At 38.9% G+C, this 19,584-nt stretch overlaps 1 protein-coding gene across 1 annotated transcript in view; it reads right to left on the bottom strand.

Moving 5' to 3' along the window:
* Positions 1-19,584, bottom strand: part of znf385a (zinc finger protein 385A) — a 108,967-nt gene that overhangs the window by 27,542 nt on the left and 61,841 nt on the right. The window contains 2 exon segments of the mRNA XM_048179389.1: positions 460-570; positions 9,503-9,645. Coding sequence (XP_048035346.1) covers positions 460-570; positions 9,503-9,645 — 254 coding nt within the window.

Below are 19,584 nucleotides of genomic sequence, written 5' to 3'. Positions count from 1 at the left end.
CGCGAGGAATATTGGAACTGCAAAATGCGCGATACGGATCTTGCAATAAATTACTGTGGCAAGTCTAAAATGGAAAATTTGAACGTTTGTAGGAAGGATGTAGGAAGGTTTCTGTAGGATTTCCTGGTGGAAATAATAATCACTCTTATAATTGAGACTGTATGTTGAGAGAGATTTTATTAAAACTCTTTTTAATTGTAGAAAGAAAGAAAAACACTTCATGCTGTAAGCATTCACTCTGACATGCTATACGGATACAGTACTTCAAAGAGGATTTGCCATAGGCTATTTCCGGACTAGAAAGCAGAGTGTGCAAAGTATCTCAGCAACATAAACATAACACTCATATTACATAGAAAACTCACTCTAAGAAATCTATATATGATTTCATGTCTTTAATAACACAAGCCATTTGAGTAAGCCACCAAATTTCAAACAGTCTAATATCAGATACCTTACCTCAGAGTTGAAACGGATCTGGCAGACATTACAGGAAATGATTGGCCGTTTGGTCTTCACCAGTGGGACTCCAAAGGTGTGGTTGATCACTGCCTTCTGAACAGGATCCATCTGAGCAAAGAACAGGAGAAAGAGAAAGAGGGAAAGGGAAAAGAGAAAGGACATGTGAAACTAAACTCTGGTCCGGCTCCCATTAGACAGACAAGGTCGTTAATCATGTTGATGGAAGGGTCTAGGTGGCAGTACAGTGGCAGCAGAACATGGCTAAAGGGTGGCCATATGGTGCAAAGAGTCAGGACACCTGTGAGATCAAGTCAGGGTGAGCAGCTCATCTCTTGCGCAAATGTTGCTCGTCCCTGCATTCAGTTTCAAAATATCAATGACTTAGCTAACGAATGAAGACAACCTAATTACTCACTTACTTTTAAGGAGGTCGCACTACACTAAATCATTTCTAAACCAGCATATATACTACATACCAAAACATTCCTGAATAGAATCTACTGGATAATATTAACAAACAATGAGCAATACATTCGTTACAGTATTTATTAATCTTTGGTAATGTTAGTAACTATAAATTTGACTGTTTATTGTTAGTTTAAGGGAGCCAATTATGCCCCTTTTCACAAGATGTAATATAAGTCTCTGGTGTCCCCAAAACGTGTTTGTGAAGTTTCAGCTCAAAATACCCCATAGATCATATATTATAGCTTGTCAAATTTGCCCCTGTTTGGGTGTGAGCAAAAACATGCCGTTTTTGTGTGTGTCCATTTAAAAGGCAAATGAGCTGCTGATCCCTGCCCGCTTTCCAAAAGAGAGCGGAGCTTTAACAGCTCGCACTTTGGTTGCTCAACAACAACAAAGCTGGAGAATCTCACACAGCCAAAATGACGATTGTCAGTAACGGTGTTCAGTCTTACATTATTCAAACCGGAGTCGAAAGAAGTTACAACTTTTAGAATGCAACTGGATGTTTCTGAATGGTAAGTGGATAGATTTATGTAGTTGCTGTTGAGTTGATTCAACTCATCGACATGTGTCGTTATGTTAATCTTTTGTGCAAAACTCACATGGACGCCCACTAGACATAGCATACCTGTTTGCCATACAGAGCCATACACACCAGGCTAATGTTTATGGTTGCTATCAAATGCTGTGAATGGTCTAATATTTTTTCCAAAATATCGCTCAGACAGAAACGTTCCTTTTTTAGCAAGCTTGCCAGCTTGCCAGGGTCAACTTGCAGGCTATCCAATCTAACGAGACTAAATAGTGTTCTATGATTATCTGTGCAGATAAAAGTCATATTTTCATGATATGTCCATTTAATGTTAGCTCAGGTCCATTAAATAATACCGTTAAAAAATTAACAATTAATATTAACTAAAATTATTGTTTATTATTTATTCGTATATATTTATTTTTTTATTTGTTTCATATATATAGTGGGTACGGAAAGTATTCAGAACCCCTTACATTTTTCACTCTTTGTTATATTGCAGACATTTGCTAAAATCATTTAAGTTCATATTTTTCCTCATTAATGTACACACAGCACCCCATATTGACAGAAAAACACAGAATTGTTGACATTTTTTCAGATTTATTAAAAAAGAAAAACTGAAAAATCACATGGTCCTAAGTATTCAGACCCTTTGCTGTGACACTATATTTAACTCAGGTGCTATCCATTTCTTCTGATCATCCTTGAGATGGTTCTACACCTTCATTTGAGTCCAGCTGTGTTTGATTATACTGATTGGACTTGATTAGGAAAGCCACACACCTGACTATATAAGACCTTACAGCTCACAGTGCATGTCAGAGCAAATGAGAATCATGAGGTCAAAGGAACTGCCTGAATAGCTCAGAGACAGAATTGTGGCAAGGCACAGATCTGGCCAAGGTTACAAAAAAATTTCTGCTGCACTTAAGGTTCCTAAGAGCACAGTGTCCTCCATAATACTTAAATGGAAGACATTTAGGACGACCAGAACCCTTCCTAGAGCTGGCCGTCCGGCCAAACTGAGCTATCGGGGGAGCCTTGGTGAGAGAGGTAAAGAAGAACCCAAAGATCACTGTGGCTGAGCTCCAGAGATGCAGTCGGGAGATGGGAGAAAGTTGTAGAAAGCCAACCATCACTGCAGCCCTCCACCAGTCGGGGCTTTATGGCAGAGTGGCCCTACGGAAGCCTCTCCTCAGTGCAAGACACATGAAAGCCCGCATGGAGTTTGCCAAGATGGTGAGAAATAAGATTCTCTGGTCTGATGAACCCTAGATAGAACTTTTTGGCCTTAATTCTAAGCGGTATGTGTGGAGAAAACCAGGCACTGCTCATCACCTGTCCAATACAGTCCCAACAGTGAAGCATGGTGGTGGCAGCATCATGCTGTGGGGGTGTTTTTCAGCTGCAGGGACAGGACGACCGGTTGCAATCGAGGGAAAGATGAATGCGGCCAAGTACAGGGATATCCTGGACGAAAACTTTCTCCAGAGTGCTCAGGACCTCAGACTGGGCCGAAGGTTTACCTTCCAACAATACAATTACCCTAGAACACAGCTAAAATAACGAAGGAGTGGCTTCACAACAACTCCGTGACTGTTCTTGAATGGCCCAGCCAGAGCCCTGACTTAAACCCAATTGAGCATCTCTGGAGAGACCTAAAAATGGCTGTCCACCAACATTTACCATCCAACCTGACAGAACTGGAGAGGATCTGCAAGGAGGAATGGCAGAGGATCCCCAAATCCAGGTGTGAAAAACTTGTTGCATCTTTCCCAAAAAGACTCATGGCTGTATTAGATAAAAAGGGTGCTTCTACTAAATACTGAGCCAAGGGTCTGAATACTTAGGACCATGTGATATTTCAGTTTTTCTTTTTTAATAAATCTGCAAAAATGTCAACAATTCTGTGTTTTTCTGTCAATATGGGGTGCTGTGTGTACATTAATGAGGGAAAAAATGAACTTAAATGATTTTAGCAAATGGCTGCAATATAACAAAGAGTGTATAAAGAGTGTGTGTATATATATATATATTAGCTACACAGTATGTAGATGATATACATCACAGACACACATTACCCTTTAAATTGTTTCTGTTTTAGTGTCCATAATGTGAGAGGTCAGACTTTAATATAAATTTTACCCACTATCCTAAGTACCGCATCTCATAGCGCCAATGGCTAAGCCTCTGTTTATGACAAGCTTAATGCACAAAGCCTGATGGTCGCAGTCCAAAAATCTTTTGGCCGTGTGGTCTGCATTCAGATCTCTATTGTCATATGATTCCCAACATAATTATTCACTTGATATAGTCATTTCATTTGAATATTTTGGCTTGATATTATATATAATACAATGCAGCTAATCTGCATGCATAAATTTACAAATTCATCAACACTGTCAAACTTGACAAATTTTCTGGGCTAATAAAGTAGAAATGACTGTGATACATGATTTCCAATAGAGCCAGTTACAGAAAGAAAATGTTTAACCTTTCAAAAACATCTATAATGGCTGTGCTTTTCATTCCAAATTGTAACAACAATAGACTAACACGGGCCATTTTTGAAACATCATCTCTTGGCTGGGAAATGCAGGAGAGTCTGAAATGAATATTCTCTAAGTCAAACAAAAACATTTTGAAACGGAACGTATCCAAGCAACCCCCCTACTAGAAGCAAAAACAGAGGTGAGACATGGTTCAGGATGACAACGCACAGACACCAACTGTAGTTTAGCGGGCCTTCCACCGGACTTCCTCAGATTTTGCCTCTTATCTCTTTTGGCACAGTCCGGAAAACTGAGTTCTGCGTCACCATAACCGTCGAGGGCCCTGATGCCATTGTGCATGTGCAAAGTCCACACTACATCAGTCAGACTGGCAGTGGATTAGCCACAATGATGTTGTTCTATGGCTTTGCCTTCATGAATCTCCAGAGGATTAAGTGAAGCTGGCAGTTAGCTGGGTAATAAGAACACCTCCAGCTAGAACACATCAATAGATACAACTGTCAGTACTAACAGCCTCAGCGAGGAAACGGATGGGGGAGGGGCTCCGACAGGCTGCACAGGAAAAATCAAAGCTAAGGCCTCTCATAAGAAAAAGATTACTTTTAAAGCCTCATGTCTTTTTTTAAAGTCTACTGGCTGTATTTTAACTCAGACCACCCTTCTAATCAAGATTTAATAGCATACAGAAGTTAAAATGCATTTCTAGACCAAAATCCTGGGTGTTGGTCCATTATGCTTTGCATTATGAAGTAAAAATAGAACTTTTTGAAGAACACTGAAGTGGTCTTCTGCTGGTGTTGATTTATTCCTTTAACTTTCTCAGCTGAGAGACATCTTGGCTCATAAATATCCCAACTAATTTCCTTAAATCCAAACAATGTTATGATACAGCCTTATGATGATGCTATAATAATCTAACTGTGAAACCACCAAACCACAGCTGAAAGATGTTCCAATATTTAGTCACCCTGATGTTGTTACAAACCTGTATGACTTTGTCTATGCGGAACACAAAAGAAGATATTTTTAAGAACTTTTTTGTCCATAGAATGAAAGTCAACACTAGACTCCATTGACTTTCATTGTGTTTAAAATATATACATATTTTAAACACTCTATATGTTATATCAAATTTATTTTATTTTCCGCAGGAGAATGACATGATGTAAAGTAAGTCATTCATTTAACTAGTGATTCATTCAGTTAACTATTCTTTTAAGGCCAGTGTGTATCGTTCATGTTTTATCGAAGCCTCAATAACATGCTGTATTTTTATGGTGTTGGCAGACACTGCATCTATACTAATTATCAAAGTGAGCAATTAACAGTGCATGTTACATTTATCTGATTGGCAAGCACAGTGTCTGTCTATGACCTTCTGATGCTCCCTCTGGAAAAACCACATCCCACAACTGATAACTGTTCAAAAATAGCCAGATCCTTCTTACTATAAAAACACAAACCCTTTAATGACCCTGTAAAGGGATAATTCATGCAAAAATGAAAATTCTGTCGTCTTTTACTCACTCTTTTACTGATATTGTCATACAATGAAAGTCAAAGTGGGTCCAGTGTTGTTTTGGGCCTCATTGACTTTCACCGTATGGACAAAAACATGAAAACATTCTTCAAAATATCTTTTGTGCTCTGCAAAACAAATTTCATACAGGTTTGGAACAACAGGACGGTGGGTAAATGATTTTGGGTAAACTACCCTTTAAAGGAAACATGTAATATAGATTTATACATGTAAATTAGATTAAAAAACACAAGAGTCTCCCTTTCCACTATCAACAAGATCCCATGCCAGTTAAAACAAACACAGCATGCCGGACACCACAAGCCCAAAATGCACTGCGTTCAGACACAGAATCCCAGATAAAACATCCCACGAAGAAAACGAATGCCATTCAGCGATTGAAACACAGAGAAAAGTACCCAGCTTTGTTACCACTCTGCCTGAGCTAGCTGGAGGGCACTCACCTTCATATCCTCAGCAGCGCCTGGATCTCGCAGCTGCATTGGATCCTCCGCGAGGGAGCGCGTGTTTGTGTGTGGGAGGGTGTGTGCGAGAGTGTCACTCATCCTGAAGGGATCCTGGCTGTCCCACCACACCACCTGATTCTCCCACACTCTCGCGTTCACACGCTTCTGTGCCCCCTTGTGGGGATGACAGCGAGCAATTCTTGCGTTTACAGGTCCAGGATATGATTAATTGATTTCTCTCTTTCTAGTTTTGTCTCTTCTTTTCCACAGTCGGTCGTCACTCTTGCCGTTAGGGATCAGTTTCTCGTTCTCTGCTGTTTAATCTCATCCACCTTCCTTCCATTCCTCCCTCCATCCTTCCTGACACTTCACAGCAAGCCAAGACTGCGTTCCTGGTTGGATGCTCTCTCTTCATTTTCCTCTGCCTCTCACTCGCTTTCTCTTTCCTTCCCTTCCCCTTTTTCCCCACTAATAAATTCTATCGTCCCTTCCTGTGCTCTTTCAACGATCTCCTTCCTCTTTCTGTCTTACATGCTCACTTGCTGACTGCTTATTTTGCCCAGATGCACTAAGAATGTCATGCACTCTCTCAGTTTTTCCCTTTCTCACTCCCCAAATCACCCCTTCACTCCCTCATTCTATCAAAAGCACTTATGCACAAGCTGCAGAATTCAGCCCTCCTCCATCTCCCCTGTCATAACAGTCCTCTCGCTCTTGCCACATACCTCTAAAACTCATGTGGAACAAATTCAGCTGTGTCCCGGGCTCAATTAATAAAACTCCCAAAAATATTTGAACTCATAATGCCTTGTGATTGATATCTTCAAGCTATTAAGGTCGAAAATTACAGTTTTCCAAGGGGGTCATCAGAGGTAGAATGCACGCAGCCAAAAGATTTCAACTCCAAAAGTCCACGTGGAGTTACATTACTCAGCGGGGAAAATTGGCAAGCCGTCCGCATAAACGGCGTCTTTTGCGAGTGAGGCTTTGCTCGAAGGTGGCTGCAGGTGAAATGCAACAAGTTGGTGCACAAGCCGTCCGATTCAACGCCTCTGAAATTCCTGATTCTGCAGAATAAGCGAGTGTCTGGGGGAGCTTTTCTGCACCTTCATGCCACAACCAGCTGCTTCGTATAAATTATTCAGGTGCCTCACTGCCTGCAGGCAAATTGACTCAGACAGGCAGGTAGAGGCCAAATCACATTAAAGTCAAATTACAGCTGGACTGTAGAGGAATGGGAGATTGTGGTCCACCCCGGCTCTATCTACAGCTGATCAAAAGCATCAGATACTGGTGAAATGTACACAGCTAAATAATTATTTGGCCAAATCCATACATTTAAAAAAAAATACTTTGAACTGGATTACAGCTTCAAGACTGTTTGATCAGGTTGTTGCATTCCAACATGAACGCGATTCCAGATGGAACAACAAATCTTACGTTTATAAGCAGTGTTGGGGAAACTATTTATAGCTTGCCAAGCAAAGCTAATCAAAATTTAGAGAATCTGAAAGTAGTTTATACAAACAAAAAGTAGCTAATTACATTAAAGTTACACAGCATGGTTTTATAAACAATAAAAAAGTAACTATCTAAGAATATAATTTAATCAGAGCCATTTTTGAGTAGACTTGAACATACACATGTATTTTTAAAAGTACAGCAAAGCCACCCTAATTAACATAACTGAGTCCAAAAAACTTGAATCAGTGAATCTTTTTTATGAAAATTGAAAATGATGATTTAATTGAACTATTCGACCTAACCAATTCACTAAATAGAATGAATCACATTTTTCACTTCTAAAGTTGAAAGAGAGGATGAACTAATGCAATAGAATGAACCATACTTTCAAACGCAAGGAATGTTTAGAACAAACAATTCACTAGAACAAATCAGAATGTCAAACAACGATTTATATGAAAGAGGACCGCTTAGTTGAGCACGTTTGGCACATTTGTTTTTAAGTTCCAGTTTAATTAATGAAAATTCTGCTAAATAAATAAATAAATAATAATAATAATAATAGAATAAATCCCAGAATGAAACTGTCCTGCAGCTGAGACATTAAACTCACCAGCTACACTAAGGTTAGTTTGATTTTCACTTAATTCATTACAATTTACACTTTATATATATATATATATATATGCATTTGGTGAACATTATAAATACCTCAATAAAAGACGTATTACAACCTGTGTAAGGGATTTCTCATAAATGTCAGCATTCCATTAGGCGATAGCGTAAACACTGCAGTGTGCTTTCAGCAGTGTCCTAGAGAGAGGTCAGCCTGTCCTTCCAGCCACTCCAACATCGCCCCCTACTGGGCATCAGGAGAGTTTTGCCGTCGGACACCCGGTCACTCTTACATTGAGCCTTTAACTAATGCTAAAACTGCCTCAATCTAAAAAAAATAGATCTCTTGAAAATACAAGAGACAGTATTTTAGCTGTTAGATTCTGACTCTTTCATAAGCTCATGCATTTTTCAAAACATTTAAACATCCCTTGGCTTTTACTAAAAAGAATATAATGAGGCAGAATTGGAAGGCAACATGTGATGTGGATTTATTGAGCTGGCATGGGTAGAGTGTTTTTTTTTTTCTTGTCAGTGTTACTAGACTGCGCCAAGATGCATGCCATATTTCACACAGGCAACAAGTGCAGGCAAATACATGGAATTTAAGAGAGAGAATACATATAATGGAGACCTTGGGCATGGCTAGATCCCATGACTAACCTTTCCTATTCAATTTGCTGACCAGCATCCTCATTTACATAACAGAATGCAATCTGGGAAATGTGCGGAACAGACTTGGGAGTAAAAGTGCTGAGAGAGTGAAATGAGCTGCATGCTAATCAAAATGATTAGCTATAAGTCACGGTGACATGAGAGAACTCATACAGCATTACTCTGTCCAACGGAAGGCAGTCAGGAAAATACAAATACATAAACAAGCCAGCTATCGCAAACAGACTGAGTGGTTTAATATTTAAGGTTATCTTTATGCAATCAGATTCCTTTTTGGAAATAACGAGAATGCATTAACGCATTGTAACATTAATACACCAGATGGCAGAGAGGATTATTTCCAATTAATACTGATTTAAATTTGGTCTGTTCTTCACACGTAGGGCTTTAGAAAACTTTAATAGTTTTATGTGCTTTGAAGAGCTTGACAGTTGCAATCATCATCTTCACTGTTTCCCTTTTGTATTCCACAGCTGAAAATAATAATAACACTGGTTTGGAATGACATGAAAAGAAGCATGCTTTTAATATTGCTTCTGCAAAGCTTTTTCAATTTTTCAAAATGCATAATTGACAAACTTTCCAATAATGCTGTGAAATGGACAACTTTTGTACATGCGTTGTCTGCTCTAAAAACAAGTGGCATGATGTGACCAAACAAAACAAGATATCAGTCCCATGAGGAACATATGTTCCTTTCCAAAAAAATGATCAATATATAATTTGTTATTTTTTATTGAAGTAATCCAATAATGCAACCCTGTCAATAGAGGCGTAATCTCACCGCGTTGAAGTTGTGGAAGAGCCCAACACTGTGTGGAGGAGTCTCCATTTGAAACTGTAAGAAGGGCTTCATATCCAGATGAGGCTGGATGACGGTGGGGGTCCGCAGAAACGTAGGGACAGCCCCAGTTCGGTTGATGCTTCCTGCAGAGACAAGAAGAATGAAGTTAAGGAAGCCAAAATGCACTAATTCTTGCTTTAAACTTTCCAAATGAGCTTAAAATCCTGTCATCAGGTTAAATTTGTAACATCAAGCCTGAATAAAGCGCCTTTTGCTCATATTCTGACTTTCATGCCATACAGAGGTGAAACACGGAGGCTCAGAGGTGGCTGTGCTGACACATTTTCTGTCAGCATAAAACTCATCAGAGAGATGTCAACCTTTGGTTATGAAACAGCCCCCTCTTTTCCTCTCTCCCAATCCACATCATCCAGTCTCTGTTCCCTGTCAGCCTGTCTTCTCTTATCCTTTACAGCCCGCGCAACCTCTTGCATGAGACCGTGCGAGGACCCTCTCATCAGAATTAAGCTTTAGCGAGCAGTTACTTTAAGCTGCTTAATTTCTGCTGCTGGATTTTCCTCGCCTTGAATTCCCTGCAGTCTTAAATCTGTTCCCTTCTATCTCTCTCCCTCTCGCTGCCTGTCTCCTTCTTAATCTAGGATGATTTTTTGCCCTTCTCCGCTTCTATTTCAAGAGTGCTCGTCAAGCCTCTCCTGATTTCTCCAGCTCTTCCGAGCGCCACTGAGATGGTTTCCTCACGTAGGAGACGTCATTAGACTGTGCTGCAGTCGAGGCTGCTGTGGGCATACATGTCAGGATGAGCGTGGAGACAGAATGAAGGAGAAATAGAGATAGCACTGGAGAGATATGCTGCCTCAGCCTGGCCACAGCTGTTCCCCCTGCTCTCCTGCTGGAGCCTCAGGCCTGGACGAGCCTTGGCATCGTTAACTCAAATTAGGCATGCAAGACTCCTCACTGGCTGCACAGCACACAGGGAGATAAAGAGCGAGGGACAGAAAGAGAAGAGCGAGAATAAGGAGGCAGACTGGTTGCAAGATTGCTGGTGAGAGAGAGAAAGTGCCAGTGGTCGCTTGTGGGCACTGCTGGTCCCTGATGCAGTGCTCAACAAAAGTCACATGACTCACACTCTAAATACTCCCTTTTGCTGCAAACGGTTCTCTTCAAAAGTGCCGCAGTGTGCCTTAAAGGGACAGTTCACCTAAAAATGACATTTTTGTAATTTACTCATCCTCAGATGTTGTTTTTTGTTTCATGGGACACAAAAAGCAGACATTTTCTTTAAGTATATAGTTACCATGGGCTTTCAAGCTCCAAAAAGGACATACAAACACATTAAAAGCACCGTAAGATATCAAAAAAGTGATCCATATGACTCCAAGTACAATTATTCCAAGTATTCTGACGCCATGCAAACTGAAATGTAATCTTTTAAAGAATTCTCTGTTTAAGGACTACAACAAACGGCTGGTAGGGACTACAACGAGCTTCTTCCCGGGTTAGTGACATCAATAACACTTTCAAATGCCCATAAAAGCACTAAAGATATATTTAAAACAGTTCATGTGACTATAGTCGTTCAACCTTAATGTTATGAAGCGACGAGAATATTTTTTGTGTGCCAAAAAAACAAAATAACAACTTTATTCAACAATATCTAGTGATGGACGATTTCAAAACACTGCTTCACGAAGCTTCAAATCTTTTGTTTCGAATCAGTAGTTTGGAGTGCGTATCAAACTGCCAAAGTCAAGTGAACCTTTGAAATTTCGAAACACTTATGACATAACAAAGCCTCATTTACTGAAATCACGTGACTTTCATGCTCTGAACAACTGATTCAAAACAAAAGATTTGTAAAGCTTTGAAGCTTCATGAAGCAGTGTTTTGAAATCGTCCATCACTAGATATTGTTGAATAAAGTCATTATTTTGTTATTCTCGTCACTTCATAACATTAAGGTTGAACCACTGCAGTCACATGAACTGTTTTAAATATGTTTTTAGTAGCTTTCTGGGCTTTTGAAAGTCATCGGATTTTATCAAAAATATCTTAATTTGTGTTCAGAAGATGAACGAAGGTCTTACGGGTGTGGAATGACATGAGTAATTAATGACATAATTTTCATTTTTGGGTGAACTAACCCTTTAACATGACGGCACATGCTAGTCGATGAGTTGAATCAACTCCACAGCAACTACATAAATTTATCCACTAACCGTTCATAAATGTCCAGATATATTCTATAAGTTGCTTCTTAATGAGTCTCTCCATCAGTGTCCGACTCTGGTTTGAATAATATAAGGCTGAACACCATTACTAACAATCGTCATTTTGGCTGCGTGAGATTCTCCAGCTTTGTTGTTGTTGAGCAACCGAAGCGTGAGCTGTTAAAGCTCCGCCCTCTTCTGGAAAGCTCATTTGAATTTAAAGGGACACACACAAAAATGGCGTGTTTTTGCTCACACCTAAATGGAGGCAAATTTGACAAGTTGTAATAAATGATCCGTGGGATCTGAACGAATTTGAGCTGAAACTTCACAGACACATTCTGGAGACACCAGAGACTTATATTACATCTTGTTAAATTGCCATTATAGGACCCCTTTAAGTCATTTTTTACTAATATCCCTGGCATCCGAACAAACAATAAATTACAGTAAGGTTTTTTTTTTGTTTTTTTTAATAAATTAGTATTTATTCAGCAAGGACGCATTAAATTGATCAAAAGTGACAAAAGACATTTATAATGTTACTCACAAAGGATTTCATATAAATGCTGTTCTTTTGAAATTTCATTAAAGGTGCCATTGAATTGAAAATTGAATTTACCTTGGCATAGTTGAATAACAAGAGTTCAGTACATGGAAATGACATACAGTGAGTTTCAAACTCCATTGTTTCCTCCTTCTTATGTAAATCTCATTTGTTTAAAAGACCTCCGAAGAACAGGCGAATCTCAACATAACACCGACTGTTATTTAACAGTCGGGATCATTAATATGTACGCCCCCAATATTTGCATATGCCAGCTCATGTTTAAGGCATTACACAAGGGCAGGCAGTATTAACATTTGGATCTGTGCACAGCTGAATCATCAGACTAGGTAAGCAAGCAAGGACAATAGCGAAAAATGGCAGATAGAGCAATAATAACTGACATGATTAGGGATGTCCAGATCCGATCACGTGATCGGAAATCGGGCCCGATCACATGGTTTCAGACTCGATCGGAATCGGACGTTACCTTCCGATCAGGACTCGGATATATAGGCTATGTATTAGGGGTGCAACGGTTCTCGGTAAAAAATCCACTTACGGTTCGGTACGCACTTGCACCGCGGTCAATCTCGAATGACGATCGCATCTATTGGTTAATATGGTTTGTTTAAAATAGCAACATGGAAAACAGACAGACAGAGTTCAAATAATGTATGTTTCAGTCGATGGATGCGCAAAACGTTACAACAACGATAATCAGAAAGCGTGGACAAAACAGTCACTATTTGTAAACTGTTCACTGCGAGTGCCGTCTGCTCTAATGTCCAGTCATTTACGCCGTCATCACCCGGGTGTTGATAGCGCGAGCGCAGGTGAGACCTGAACAGCACACGTTGTTATCTGTGTTTAAACTAAACTCATTTAAGCCTTGCTGATTTAAACCTTCAAGAACAAGTCGCGAAAGAGAACTCGCACGCGCTGTGAGAAGATTTGTGTGCGCTCATCCGAAGCGTGCACACGCTTATTTCAGTCAGCGCGCAAATACTGAGTTCACTTTCAAGTCTTGCGCTTCAGCGGACAAATTCATACAAAAAATTGTCAACATGCCCGTCTTAGCGAGTATCCTAGCAAACATAGTCGGTTATGTCTTAAGTGAACGTATATTAGTCGAGAAAGACAGCGCATGTGTAACAGTAGGCCTATATGTACTAGATCGTGCATGTCTTAAAGGGAAAAAAAAAACTATTCCTGCTGCCTGATTTTAATGTTAAATCAAACAACAAATAACAAAGAAATCACTCACTGCTCTTGACTGAATAGTTTTTGTAACTTCAGTAATGATTAATCTTTATTTATTTTATACAGTAAAGATAATATGCAGTGATATTTTATATTTGATTACTTTATCCATTTTCTGTACGTGAAAACTACTGTTAGATACCTGAAAAACCTGAAAAGCACTGTTCCTGGATCCTGGATATGTTTTTTTCGCTCTTCTTTATTCTTTTTTATGTATTATAGAAGTATCGGATCGGGACTCGGTATCGGTTGATACTCAAAATCAAATGACTCGGACTCAGACTCAAGGGTAAAAAAACGTGATCGGGACATCCCTAGACATGATCCATGATATCATGATATTTTTAGTGATATTTGTAAATTGTCTTTCTAAATGTTTCGTTAGCATGTTGCTAATGTACTGTTAAATGTGGTTAAAGTTACCATCATTTATTACTGTATTCACGGAGACAAGAGCCGTCGCTATTTTCATTTTTAAACTCTTGCAGTCTGTATAATTCATAAACACAACTTCATTCTTTATAAATCTCTCCAACAGTGTGTAATGCTAGCTTTAGCCCATTAGCCACAGAGCACAGCCTCAAACTCATTCAGAATCAAATGTAAACATCCAAATAAATACTGTACTTACATTATCTGATGCATGCATGCAGCATGCATGACAAACATTTTGTGAAGATCCATTTGAGGGTTATATTAGCTGTGTGAACTTTGTTTATGCAATGTATTAGAGTCGCGAGCTCGTGGACGGGGTGCGCGAGCATTTAAAGGGGAAGCAGCCTGAATCGGCGCATATTTAATGATGCCCCAAAATAGGCAGTTACAAAAATTAATAAAAAAAAAAAATCTATGGGGTATTTTGAGCTGAAACTTCACAGACACATTCAGTGGACACCTTAGACTTATATTAACTTATATTACATCTTGTAAAAAAGCATTCTAGGGCACCTTTAATAATATTATTCTACATTTATTAAAAAAATCCTAAAAAAATATATTAATAATAAGAAGAATGTCTTCAGCAAATCAGCATATTAGAATGATTTCTGAAGGGTCACGTGTCATGTAAAAATTCAGGTTTGCCATCACAGGAATAAATTACATTTTAAAATATATTAAAATAGAAAACAGTTATTTAAAATTGTAATATTTCAGTTTTTCTGTGTTTACTGTATTTTTGATCAAATAAATAAATGCAACACAAGCTTCAATAAATAACAGCTTTTTTGTCCTGTTTGGAGTTTGAAAACCAGTATGAATTTTCAGTATGAATTGCAGTACATAACATAACTTTCATTTTTAAGTGAACGATCTGTATAACATTCTAAGAGAAAAAAAGTTAGTTGATGTCTGAACTTCCAATTCCCACTTCAGCCACATAAACAAGACAGAAGACTAAGCTCTAATGTAAACCGCCACTCTCGCTGGCACTGTTTGCTTGTCACTGCAATACAGTGCTGACATAATTCAGGACATGTGTGACTGATCCAACGAGAAAAGACTCAAACCCGTTTAGTCTGTTCACATGCCAGCTGCGAAACGACACAGATTTGTTGACAACCGAGAGAGATGTAGAGAGAAACACAGAGGGGAGCAGAACACGAGTGCACTCGAAGTGTGTGGGGGACAGTTGTCCTTGCAGCAGAGTCAAAGTGTGTGACAAAACAACACGGCCAGCATGCATAAATCAGGTCCAGTCTGCTTCCTGCCCCTAGTGTATAATTACCTCATTAAATTAAAGAACACTTTCAGGGCCCAGCTCACACTGTAAATCACCGTGACAGGGTAAGTGCATGCGAGCGCGCGTGTGTGTCATGCGTTTATGTACGATAAAAGGGGAATAAGATTTCATACTTACTGTTCAGATAAAGTATGGTGCTAGAACGCATCTTAAACCTGCACAATGACAACTAAGACCACTGGATTCAAACAAGCATGTTGATTGGACACTGCAACACTACCAGATCCTCCACTGACAGACAAAGTGCCTTGATGATAATACCAACGGTCTTAACAGCCTCATCAAGCCCATGTGGCGCAGGAGGAGATGTTGTTCTGCCACTGTATCTGAGTCTGATTCTCCTAACAAGCTGCGGGAACCTGATCGGGCTGGAGTAGGGGGGCGGAGGACCGGGCTTTGGTTGTCGTTTAAAGCCAGTGACATGTTAGGAATCCTGCAACACACGTCGGGGGCCGTAATCACCACATTCAAAGATCCTGCGGCAAGGGGGCAGCCAGGGACCGAAGGACAAACGCGCACAGGGATAAGGGAGCTGGTGTGAAAGGAATCTTTGGGAAGAGGATTTGGGAGAGAATGATCCAGGGCTGTGTGTGGATATGGGAGAAGTGCGGTAGAAAGAGTGGGGGAGGAGGGGTTTATAAATAGAGAGAAGGGCACGGGAAGATCAAAGGCGAGGGGAAGCGATTCAACAAACTCAAATAATTCGGAGCCTGTTTGGGCCTGATAAATGGAATCTCAGGCGTGCCTGACACTCTCTAATACTGAAGCTTGGCAATCCTATTTCTTACCCCATGCGTTTGCCATTTTCAGAGGGCTGGCGTAATTGTGAGGAGCGCGGGGAGGAGATAAGGATGAAATAGTTTGGAGATAAGGAATAATCATGATGAGGTCAAGGCTGACACAGCCACGGAAGGAAAGGAGGGAAGATTTCTGCGATGGCTAAAAAATAAAAGGATGTTAACGTTAAAACATGCTTAAAAGGCACTGAGCTGTATCTCATTAGCTGGCTGGTCACCTTCAAACTGCGAGGTCAGGAGTTTAATTGGTTGCATTGGAACAGAAATCGGTGACTTTGTTTCTTCAGGTGCGGAGAAGCACCCACAGCATTTCTGGCCTCAGGCTGCTCCCTTGGTCAACAATATTGCAAATTTGAATACATACAGTATGCATAGAGCACTGTCAAATAGCTGTCATTATTGTGCTGACATTCTTTTTTGACACCCAAGAAGCAACATTATTTTGCATGCTTTCTGGACTGTAATAATAATAATAATAAAAAAAACATGGCAGTGCTTCCCACAGATTTGAAATATACTTGCGGTGGTAGCTGGGTGAAAAATCCTCCTATTACACAAAAATGATCTACTGCATGTGACAAACAAATAATGTGTGATTTTTAACAGTATTTTTATTAACTGAAATTAATTTTAATTACATAGCATACTATTACATTTAATTACATACTAATATTGCATAATATTGCAATGCATTATTATGCATTGTAAATTATGCAAAATTACAGCATTTAAATTGTTATTTCCTATGTTCTCCTTGCTGTCATATAGTGTCTCTCTCAGTGAATGGGACACAGATTTTAATAGTAAAACGTATATAATGAATAATATATGTCAAATAATGTTCTTAGTCTCTTCTTCCTGTGGGGGAGACTACAATAATTTACTATGAATTAAATGGAAATCAAATTAAATATAATTTATTATGCAACTAAAATACCAATAATGTCCAAAAGAAAAAGAAAAAACTTAGCGTGTGACTTTTAATTATAAACAAGCCCACAATACACCGGGACTCTTATTTTGAAATGTTTGTACTATTGTAGGCTGATCCTTCAGATTATAAAACAACCGTATAAAACATTTTATATAAAGGCTATGAAGTAGACATTGTAATAATTCATCAACTTGAGTTCATTAGTAATCACTTGGCATAAATCTGCACTTTTCATTGATTGAGAATCACTTTGAAGCAGTCTGAAGAGCTGTTGCGCGAGCTTGTAGAACGCACAACAGCGCCCTCTTGTGACTTTGCAAAATGCAGCGCCTGTGGGAATGTCAGCGGGAGTAAACAGTTCTGACGCACACATAACGAGCAGGTATGAAACGATTAGTTAATCGATCGCGGATGGTTTCATTATATTGGGCAGATATAAAAGTATAAGAGGATAAAAATAAAAGCAAAAATTTGTCTCCAAATATACTTGGGCGGCCGTTATTATACCAGGGCGGCCCGCCCAAGTAAAGTCTATGTGTGGGAAGCACTGCATGGATTTTTTATTTTATTTTATAGACTTTAAATTAGGACTGTGTGATCAAACCGCACGTGATTTGGCAAAAGCTGCGATTATTTTATGCACAGCTTGTCAGAGCTGTACGGCTCTGTGATCAGTAGTAAATGCTTCTCCAACTGAAAGCCAGAGGGTGCTCTTGCGCAGAAACTCTAAATATGCCCTGCCGCAGAAGATAACACGTGTCATATAACTGTTGCTGAATAAACAGAAGATGGAAACACTTTGATTGATTAAACACACAACTGCCTTATTCTGTGTAAGAAGCCATATCATCTAACAGAAGGATGCTCAACTGTCATTATGAAATGTTATTAAATGTTGTCTTTTGTCTTTTGTTGGACAAGATATTAATAAATGCTACTCATGTCTGGGAAGATGTTTGACCTGTGTTGCTTTTTAAAATGTACATTATAAGCGACTAAAACTCGCAGTGCTTTCAGATATATTAGCATTTGGAGCCATACTTCATTGACAAGCTGTGCATAAAAATAAAAAGCCTTTGCAATTTCATAATTGCACTATGAATCGCTTTTAAGCGATAATCACGTTTAAGTTCAATGTTATTTTTCGTATAGTGTGATAAATTGTGCAGCCCTACTTTACATTCAACTGCATTAAGACAGTTCACCTATTTGTTGAAACAAAATTATATAATAATAATGTAAGGAATAACTGAATTATTCAAAAAATAATACACAACCGAGGTGGTAATGCGGCCACGACGTGAAGCGGAATTATTTTTCAATAATTCAACGGCCCGGAGTCAATTACTCCACTTATACAATGGTTACCACACCTCAAAACATTGTTTAGGTGATGTATTTCAAGACATTTGTCAGGTTTTTGTCCTTAAAACGCTCTTGTGTGTAGGACTACGCATCTAATCCCAAGCCTCCGTTAGAGCTAGTAATGGAGGCTTCAGTCATTGATAGCAGAATAATGCAGTTATAAATGCAGTTAGAGAGAGAGAGAGAGATTAAGCGTATGTGAACTACCTGAGTCTGTGCGTCTCTCAACTGTGTTTCTCTACTAATAGCGAAACTGTAAGCTCATCTGCTCCAAGAACAGCGCCGTTTTTAACTCACTAGTGAGAAATATCATATAGCTTTTAAGATGTTAAACTATTGTGTTGTATTGTATTGTATTGGTTGATCCATGATTCGTACAAACCAGGCCCCACGGTTCAGAAAGCATGTGATTCGTGGATTAACTGCATTTAGCCATTATATGGTGAAAGTTTATTATTTGCACATGTTTGTAAGTCTTTACAATTTAAAACACTCAAGCATTTTTAAACAATTTAAATGCAAGAAAAGTCAAATTCTGCAATCGCACATTGTTTTCTGTGCACACACTCAAGCACAGAGGCGCCTTTCAGATGGCGTGCGAACACATAATCGAGCTCTGTTTCGCGACTCACATACACACAAAAAAGGTCTCAAAATCCCCTTCTTGCCAAGTATTCTTGTATACAGTTGGTTATAAAGTCTTAAGTGAACCTAAACAGTTGAGATAACTTGAGAAAGAAATCAGATGCATTTCATCATATTGGTTCCGTGCATTCGATCATGCATTTATGCATTGATTCTGTGCATTTAGTGACAGCAAAAAACTTATACTGACTTCTATACTCTTTGGTGGCAGTAGCCTAAAAATAACTGCAATGTCATTAATTGTTAAACAACAAAACAACTTTAACTGTGATTAATCTATATTTGATTTATACAATGAACACTATACATACAGTGTAATTACAATATTTATTTATATTATTACAATTCTATACTACTGTTAGACATAACTTTATTTGTAACTGTTCTATAGTATTTATCTGTTTTAATTCGTGTATTCTTATTTTTACTGTCTAATCACTTGTCTTTAATGATGTTTGAACTTTATTAGTTTACTTAAAGTGTTTCTTAAGTTAAATGTTAAGCAAAGTTACATTTGTCTTAAAACCCCCATTTTTTTTTTTTTTTTTTTGCTGATCCGTTA

Source organism: Megalobrama amblycephala, linkage group LG24 (genome assembly GCF_018812025.1).
Source record: "Megalobrama amblycephala isolate DHTTF-2021 linkage group LG24, ASM1881202v1, whole genome shotgun sequence".
NCBI classification, from domain to species: domain Eukaryota; kingdom Metazoa; phylum Chordata; class Actinopteri; order Cypriniformes; family Xenocyprididae; genus Megalobrama; species Megalobrama amblycephala.
This window is presented reverse-complemented; position numbering and strand designations above follow the sequence as displayed.